At 35.7% G+C, this 9,655-nt stretch overlaps 1 protein-coding gene across 2 annotated transcripts; it reads left to right on the forward strand.

The window, feature by feature from the left end:
- Positions 1–1,253: 1,253 nt before the first annotated feature.
- LOC127808108 (kinesin-like protein KIN-14R) lies at positions 1,254–9,458 on the forward strand. 2 transcript variants are annotated; one of them, XM_052346481.1, is made up of 19 exons: positions 1,254–1,775; positions 2,410–2,711; positions 2,836–3,007; positions 3,109–3,179; positions 3,263–3,446; positions 3,665–3,774; positions 3,870–3,969; positions 4,065–4,151; positions 4,585–4,761; positions 5,076–5,349; positions 6,052–6,213; positions 6,350–6,565; positions 6,639–6,676; positions 6,935–7,098; positions 7,238–7,489; positions 7,588–7,653; positions 8,065–8,139; positions 8,644–8,712; positions 8,805–9,458. In XM_052346481.1, exons 1-19 carry the CDS (start codon positions 1,619–1,621, stop codon positions 9,282–9,284), a joined length of 3,156 nt encoding a protein of 1,051 aa, XP_052202441.1. In that variant the 5' UTR covers positions 1,254–1,618; the 3' UTR covers positions 9,285–9,458. The 2 variants fall into 2 exon arrangements, with proteins under 2 accessions (XP_052202441.1, XP_052202442.1); XM_052346482.1 differs by lacking the exon at positions 1,254–1,775 and having other exon boundaries at positions 2,567–2,711; positions 3,117–3,179.
- Positions 9,459–9,655: the final 197 nt, after the last annotated feature.

Consider the following 9,655-nt stretch of genomic DNA (forward strand, 5'->3'; position numbering starts at 1 on the left):
TATTACTTAACTCTACTTGATCACTCACATACTTGATTATTCTAAATTCATTACAAGATTATCTATAACAAATTACTTGATTAAAATTTTATAAAATTCAATAACTTTTCAATTTGTTTCAGTCATTATCGTTTAACCAAATTTACTAATATTATTTCTTAATAAATCAAAACATTAAATTTCTCAACGTGTTATTATTTTCAACTCATTCATATATATATATATATATAAGGTAAATTATAATAATTACTCCTAAGGGTTATTGTAATTACAAAAAGATTCTTAATATTTTACAAATAACAAAGGCTACCCTTGTCATTAAAAATTAATACAAATCGATCATTATATTTGTAGTTCTCTCAACTTCTCTCATTTTGCCTAGATATTATAACAAATTTTATTTGAATAAAATCATACTAAAATATGATTTTAAAGTAAATAGTAAATGAATTTATATATATTATAGTTATAGAAAATAAATTTATTTATATATTATTTGAAAATTTATTTTTAAATATATGTATATTTTATAGAAATATATATATTTAGCAAAAAAATATTATTATTTTATAATTCCAATAAAAATTTAAAAATAAAAAATATTTATATATTTATCTATATTGTTATATAGACAAATATTATGTTTTAGTGTTATGAAATTATGTCAATAAAGTGTTTTTCTGAAATGTTCTTTATATATATTTGAATTCATAACTTATAAATAATAATTAAAAATTTCAATAATTTTATCACTACACCAAAACTTATTTATTTTAAATAAAAATTATAACTATTAAATATCACTCAATAAATTTTTATTCAATATTTTTTTTTTCACATTTTTAGTATGACCCACCATATATATTTGAACCCAACACATTAGGAGATTAAATTTAAATCCATAGAACTATAGGATTTATAATTTATTAGGGTTTATTAGACCTAATAATAAATTGGGTTTAAAACAAAATACAGAATAATTAAAATAGTGGGCAAGAGAAATAAGTGAGGCGATGAGGGGGCGACAGTGATTGGTTGAAGATAGAAGGCATTGGTAGCCACGCAACAAAGAAAAGAGGGAGAGAGCGATCTAAAATCTATAAAGTCAGAATGAAAAAGAAAAAAAAAAATTGTATGATAAATGATATCGCACATATGAAAGAAAGAGAGAGATAGGACAATGAAAAAATATTAGGAACATTTTAGTTATTTAAAAAATTTTAAATGTTTTTAACTAACGACTAAAATTTTGTTACAATATAACTTATAAAATATCAAATGAAGTTATTGTCATTATTGTTGGAGGTGATTTTAATTTTTTAAAAACAGTTATATAAATTGAGGAGAAGGAATCTCACGTTTGAAAGGAGAATTGGCGCCCTGGCGGGGCCGTAGCCCTAATGAATTGACCTCTGGGGCATTCAGACGGTCCTGCGAAATTCAAAATTTGGCGTTCGCTTCAGTCTCACAGTAGAGAACAACAAAGCTTTGAAGCTCTCTCTCTCTCTCTCTCTCTGAGCTACTAAAACTGGCGGCCGCGCAATTCAGCTCTTACTCCTGCGACGCCGCAACCCTAAATTCGAACTCTTCGGTCGATTACGTGAAACACTTGACCAAGATGGAACCACAGACTCAAAGCGACGAAGACGTGCTTCTGGATCCCCTGAATAAACCTTCTTCCGACGATGACGACGAGGCGGATGTGGCGGATTCCATTTTGTGTATTCCGGGCTCGAAATTGGTCTGGAGAGGATTTAAGGGAAGCGATTTCACAGGTTATTTAGTTAATTTTTTGGTAAATTCATGTTTTTGATGTGATGTCGAAGTTGAACTTTAGGCATCCTCCCGTTTGGATGTTTAGGTAATACAGGCGGGAGGAAAAAGAAATTCGACGTTACGGGTCTCTTTCTTTTAATCTGGCATCAGAGAATGCAGATTGTGCATCTGATGGTTACTTTCCCCCCCTTTTCTTGGCAACCAAACATGAGGTCGGAGTTTATTAAGAGATACCCTTTTCTGTATAATTTAATTTTTGGTGTGCAACACATAAGATCAGGCCTACCGGCTATTATGGGATACGGTTTTCTTGATTTACTTATATGTTTTACTTCACTCTGAGAGGAAGGTGGGGGAGCCTACAGCACGGTTACTTGAGGAAGACACGTTCTGATTAGCCTTCTGAAATTAAGTTCTTCATTCTTTATGCTCTACGAAAAAGAAAAAGAAAAAAGTAACCCATAGACAACACCACTGTGGCTTTAGGAAGACAAGTACTCAATTAACATTCTAAAATTAAGTTCTTCATTCTACATGCTCTATGTTTGCAATGTGTTTTTCCTTGATCCTTATCTATGACTATATGTTTGTGTTCTTGACCATTCATTTTGGCTTTTATTTTTATTGGATCAGGGAACATCGTGAAGTTTGTGAATGCTGGGGGTGGGGCAATAAATGAACTAGGAGATTCAGCTATTTCCATCATGCCGGATACGTCCTTTGAAGGAGGGGATGTCTTAAGAACTGATGAAACTATAATTGATGGCTGCGATTTAGCACAGCTTTACCAGTCTGCTCGGTTTGGAAACTTCTGTTACCGGTTTGACAACTTCCCAACAGGAGACTATTTTGTTGACCTTCATTTTTCAGAAATAGTAAACACAAATGGGCCTAAAGGGATTCGGGTCTTTGATGTTTTTATGCAGGAAGAGAAGGCAAGAACATGTTGCAAAAGCATATCCTATATCTCTTTTTATAAGCTTATTACCTTTTGGTAATGTAATTTATTCCAGCGCATAAATTGGATCTGAGCTCTCTCTATGTGGAAAATTGTATCAGGTTGTATCAGACCTTGATATATATTCAATTGTGGGAGCCAATAAGCCATTACAGTTGGTAGATGTTAGAGTTACTGTAGGGGAAGATGGGGTGATTGCAGTAAGGTTTGAAGGAGTTAATGGAAATCCAGTTGTTAGTGGAATTTGTATCAAGGAAGCGCCAAAAATATTTGGTACATCTCATTTTCTCATGCATTATTTTCTTCATCTAAAACTAAAAGGACATAAAGTAATATTGAGGGAGAACCAATGCTTACTTATGGATTGAATGAAGCTTCTCAGGTGGGGCAAGTTGGTCTTGTCTGTAAAAATTGTGCTGCTGAGATAGAAGTAACGCCGGCTCAGGTTGGATTCCTTCAAGTGAAGAGAAATACACTTAAGCTTTTCAAACGGTTGCTTTCCCTTTGTTAAATTGATGTTATTTGCAGAATAAAGATATCAGAAAGAGATCAGTGGCAAAGTATGAAAAGAAGATACTGCAACTGAGCACCCAATGCCAGGTCAAGACAAATGAATGCTATGAGGCCTGGATGTCTCTGACCGCTGCAAATGAGGAGCTACAGAAGGTCAGAATGGAGTTTGACAATAAGTGCTTTGAATATCACTGTCTAGGTAAGACTAAGCTAGTAGAATATGGTAAGAATTTACTAATAAAAAAAAGCAGAAAGTATTATGTTGATCATGGTTGTGTCGCGTTATAAGAACTTTTTTGCTCTTGGGATCTAGTGAAAGCTCATATCATATTTTTGGTGTATTAGGGGAATAATTTCAGAATAAAATTTTCTTTGGATGCCAAAATATCTGGTCATTTATTGACTTCATTAATTTAGATCAAGCTAAGGCTGTGGAAACGACAAAGTTGAGGGATGTTTCCAGTAGATACCAACACGAAAGGATGTTTTGGGCAGCAACAATTAATGAATTAAGAAGAAATATTAAGGTACTTGATTCATATGGTGTAGTCTTTTAGAAAGGAACCAATTTCGTATTGGCTTTTGACAGAATTGGATAGTTTTCTAATTAATTTGTCTATAGAACTTGAAAGAGGGGCATTCTCAGCTTTCTCGTGAAGCCCGCCAACATGCAGATTCAATTCCTGAATTGAATAAGATGGCCACTGCAGTTCTAGCACTTGGTAAGTGTCATTATTGTGTAAATTGAGCTCATATTTACTACATCACTTGCACAAGGCATTATCTAGCTACGTGTCATGTATTGCCTACATTGCAGTTGCACAATGTAATGATCTTAAATTGAAGTACAATGAGGAGCAGGTGAAGAGGAAGCAGCTCTATAACCAAATTCAGGAAGCAAAAGGTATCTTTTGGGCCTTTTTCTTAATTTTGTTGGTTTTTGTTTGCTTTCTATTTTTAACTTCCTTTTTTTTTTTCAAAAAAATAGAGAAGGAGACGTGTTTGGTTCTCACAAAGGCTTCACAGACAAATACTTTGTTACTGTTGAGGCTGAGTAGCCTATTTCAGAATAAGTGTATATATATATATATATATTGTGTTTTGATAACTCCATAATGCTTAAAAACTATTGTTGAACGAATGGAAACAAAAAATTTAAATATTTTGTCTTCTAGTTTCAAAAATTTTGAGAAGAAAGAAAAAAAAAAAAAGCACAAAAATGTTATCAGATGGTGCCTCGGTCTTGTATCTTTAAGCAAATTGATGCTATCTTTCATATCCATCCAGAAAAATTCTGACAGAAGATTTTTTTTTTTCTCCCTCCATCTAAATATTAGGGAACATTAGGGTATTTTGTAGGTGTCGCCCATTGAATAAAGAGGAGGCATCGGCTGGTTATGCAACAGTTGTAGATTTCAGTGCATCCAGTGATGGAGAAATTGGGATACTTACCGGTCATTCCACAAAGAAGATATACAAATTTGATCGGGTTTACAGACAACATGATGATCAAGGTATCAGTATTATGATTTACATTTCCTGAATTCAGTGAAGTTCTGATGTATTTGAATTTTTGGATATAAATTACCTTTTGTATCCAACTTTTATGTGAATCATCATTATGCCAAAGAACTTCCAACTTTTATGCCACCAACTTTAGCTGCATCTTTTGTTCTTGATTTCTGGTCAAGTTACATGAGATATTCTTGCCACATTTTTCTTCTTGCTTGTGCTGACTTCTATGTGAATAGGATCCTTTGAGAGTTACCATACACATGCGATAATTTTTGAATCTATCTTTACTTCGAGTTCTCTTTTTCCTTAACAGTTGATGTATTTGTGGATGCTTCACCTGTGGTGACTTCAGTGTTAGACGGGTACAATGTGTGTATATTTGCATATGGCCAAACTGGGACTGGGAAGACTTTCACAATGGAGGGAACTGAGCAGAATCGAGGAGTTAATTACAGAACTCTGGAGCAACTGTTTAAACTAGCTGAGGAAAGGAAAGAGACCTTCACATACAAATTATCTGTCAGTGTTCTTGAAATATACAACGAGCAAATAAGAGACTTGCTTTCCACCTCGCCCACAATGAAAAAGTAAAACTTTAATCTCATGCACTTTATTCAATTATTTTTAGAAGATTGGAGTTTCATATTATTGCGAGTAAAAATAATAATAAAAAATATAAAGTTACCTCTCTCCCCATGAAAAGTGCGTCTGCAGTGCATGAGGTTCCCCACTACACGAGGTTCTCCACTTTACAAGGGTTGGGGAAGGATCATCTTTGTACATAGCCTTACCCTTTCTTGCAAAGAGCCTGTGTCCACAACTTGAACCCTTGACCTTTCAATCATAAAGGAGCAGCATTACCCCTCTCTTCATAAGCTTAGATTTTTACATAAGATGGTGGTTAATAATTAATGTGGTATTAAGTAGGCAAAGCTCATGAGTTCAAATCTCAGCATCAATTGATATTTAAATAGTTGGATCTATTTGGTCTAATTATGCGGTGAAGTTAGGCCACAAGTGAAGGGGCATGTTGAGAGTAAAAAGGATAATGAAATGATGAAGATCTCTTTCTTTCCAATCTTAGGCTTTTAGATGAGATGGTGGTCAGCAATTTAACACTTACTTTTAACACTGGCTAGAGTTTTGCTTGATAGCTCAGTATAGTCAAGAATAACCTGGCCTTGACCGAGCAGCAGGCAGTCCCTTTGATTAAGTTTCCTTGTTACATTAGTATTTGGTGCTTGAAAAAATCACCAATGGAGAAATTGGATTTCATATTCATGTTTCAGATTGGAGATAAGGCAAGCATCTGAAGGGTTTCATCGTGTCCCCGGGATTGTTGAAGCCAAGGTTAGGAACATTAAAGAAGTATGGGATGTTTTCCAAGCTGGAAAGAATGCAAGGGCTGTAGGATCAAATAATGTAAATGAGCACAGTAGCCGATCTCACTGGTCAGTTGATCCTACATCTCTTCCTCTCTTTTCTAGCATGAAGTAGATCCGAGTAGAGAATCTTGAAGTAAAAACCAAATCAAAGGCTGCCATTGAAGTCTCCTTAACTTTTGTTTTCCTTTCTCTGCGTTTATAGTGTGGTTTGTGTAACGGTTGGAGCAAATAATTTGATAAATGGTGAATACATCCAGAGCAAACTTTGGCTAGTGGATTTAGCAGGTAGTGAGAGGCTGGCGAAAACTGAGGCACAAGGTGACCGGCTGAAGGAAGCTCAGAACATCAACCGATCACTTTCAGCTCTTGGGGATGTCATATCTGCATTGGCATCCAAAAGCCACCACATACCATACAGGTCTACTCTGTGATATGTTCACACATTTTCTGCAAGCTTTTCCTTTGTTGACGTGGTCATCTGGATTTTGCAGAAACTCAAAGCTTACACACTTACTCCAAGATTCACTAGGTATGCAACATGGAATAGGTTTGCTTATGGATGAACTGTCAGTTGATCAGCAAAGTTTAGGATCCCATCCCATGGAAGTGAAGGCACTGTAATAATTTTAGTGATTCTTGCTAGGAATAATCATCAGTGGACATATGCTAATCAGCATAATGCAATCACACAGAATCATTTTTTCATTAGGGTGTTAAATTTGGAAGTTGGTTTCCATAAAATAACTGGTTCATTAGAAACATAAAGCTCTGAATTTAAATGTTACAGGGGGTGATTCCAAAACTTTGATGCTTGTGCAAATCAGCCCATCAGAGCAGGATTTTGGTGAGACTGTAAGTTCACTAAATTTTGCATCTCGGGTTCGAGGGGTTGAGTTGGGTCCTGCCAGAAAACAGATTGATATGGGTGAGATTCAAAAGATGAAATTGCTGGTAAGCTATTCATAGCCATAGCCGTTGCTCTTTCATTAGCCATTTCCTTTACTCCCAGCAAAATCTCAAGAAATTTTGCTTGGGTATTATGTACCTGATTACTTTTTTTTTCTCATTTTATTTTTTTCATTTTGTGAAGCTCGACAAAGCAAAACAAGAATCCCGATCAAAAGATGAAGTTTTAAGGAAGTTACAGGAGGACTTTCATAATGTAGAAGACAAATTTAAAGACAAGGACCAGATTTGCAGAAGCCAACAGCAAAATCTTAAGGAACTAGAAAGCCAGCTTGAGTCAAAAACTGGTTTATGCAAACAAATGGAGAAACAACTTCTGCAACTCTCACAAGGAGTGCAGGAGAAGGAAGACATTTTATGGAATCTTCAGCAAATGGTTCTGTCAGATGAAATGCTTGGTTCTCTTTATCCTTGTCACATCTACCAAAAATTGATCCCATTATTTTCTTTCTTTTTTTGGTATTTCTGCCAAAGGTTAATGAGCTGGAGGACAAGCTAAGAGAACGCAAGCATGAGGATTTCAAGGCTCTACGTCATAAGGTTTCTGATACCAAAACTACTTTATTTGCTTTGTGTTTTCCAGATTTGGTATTATTACTTCAGCAAGAAAAAGAAAGAAAAAAGACAAAATGAAGGGAAACGTTATTATATTCATCATATCTAAATAATACCTGTTAACTTACGGTTGTCACTTACAAGGCTGTATATAGCTGATTTCTGTTTTGCATGTGCTAAACTCCAACATTGAACTGATTGAAGTTCAAGCAGTTCTCATAACTTTTGCAACTGATTATGGTTGCTACATATGATTTTTGATTGTTCTTAATGGAGATGGAGTTTGTACCATATATTTTTAGTCGACAGACTATCCAGTAGAAAGATCCTTAAAACTCCTCTTATGGTGCTGGGAGCATAGGTGCAGTAATAATTTATATTCTTCTTGTACACCAGATCGTGGAGCTTGAGCACAAATTGGCAAAAAGAACACAGGAGTTTGAGCTTGAGACAGTTGTACTTCAAGAAAAGGTATCTTTGTTGAATCATTTAGTTGCCCTTTGAGAACCAAATGGCAACCGTAAATTTTAACTTCGTAAGAACTGCATTAAGATAGTACGTTTTTAGTCATTCAGAACTTGGAATTTGTCAGTGTTGCTGCAGTTGTATTCTGCAGCTGGGAAGGTCCAACTTAAATCACTCCCAAGAAAAAAGGCCTTTCCCGGCAGTAGAAAATGCCGCTAAAAGTTTTCTTGGTGGTTTTCATGTTTCGTCGAGAGAAAATAGTCAGGAAAAAGAAAGACTTTTTAGGGAAAGTCTGTCCGGTATGGTTATATAAAAACTTTTCTAGAAAGGACCTTTACTGGCGGTTTTCAAAAATAGCCAGTAAAAATTATGCCCTTTCCCGGCAGTTTCCGAAACTGCCGGGAAAGATCTGTCTTGAAATGCCCTTTCGTGAATATAGAATCCCCCCATGTTATTATCATAACAGGTGATAGAACAAAATGCTAATTCAAGTCCGTTTCCTGTTTATAGGTTGTGAAACTTGAAAACAAGTTGAGATTGCAGAGTGGCAACACAGAATCTCAGTTATTTCATGAAAAGGTATTTTCTACGCCAGCAACTTCGATGAACAAACATTATAGACGTTAGCATGTAACTAACTCTCAGTCACTTGGTGTCCAATGTTTTGGCAGGTCAATGAAGCATGGGAGATTGTGCCGCCATTACTTTCTTCCGAAAAGCTGAAAGCCAGCCCTAACGAGCACAAGAACAAGACCCCATCACTTCCCGATCAACGTTTAGAAAAGGACTCCCGCAGTTTGGGAAGCCTAAAATCCAATAACTCTTTGTTAAACCAAGGGTCCGTCCTGCTTAAGAGGACCGACTCCCTAAGAGAGTTGAGGCGAAAACACGATCTACAAAGCAGCCGGGGAATTGAAAACAGTAATTTCATGTCGTCTTCCAGTGCCAGCTCTATCCAGAAGAAGTTAATGGTACCTTCGGAATCAACGAGGCAGGCCAGGCATATTGATCCCTCTAAGGCATTGGCAAGAGCTGCAAGAACTACAAAACCATTTGCTAGTAGTGCACCAAGGTTGTTTCCCAGCAAACAAGGCCAAGGAACAGCCAAGGAGAAGAAGGATGACAAGAGTGCAAGAGCTTGGATGAGATAATATGATAATGCAACAATTCTCATTATTGCATTAGAGCGCAAGATTAGTCCAATAAGTAGATCTTCAGAAATGATAGTATAGAATGGCATATCATATGCGTGCTGCGTAGAGTGAGCAAAAGGAAGTTATTTTGGGTAAATTCTTGAAGGGGCAATTGAGATTTTCATTGCTTCACATTCTATATTGTATCCTTGATGATTTGTTAATGTTAATATTAGAAAACTAAGAAACTAAAGCCAAAGTTGGTATTCAAGAGATTGCGTAAAACTAGATGCACTTTCAGATTAGTTCACATACCAACACTTTGTCTAACGCCCAAGGCTTGTGTCATTATTGTACATGCTTAGTGAACTTACCTAATACACATTTAA

Source organism: Diospyros lotus, chromosome 8 (assembly GCF_014633365.1).
Source record: "Diospyros lotus cultivar Yz01 chromosome 8, ASM1463336v1, whole genome shotgun sequence".
NCBI lineage: Eukaryota > Viridiplantae > Streptophyta > Magnoliopsida > Ericales > Ebenaceae > Diospyros > Diospyros lotus.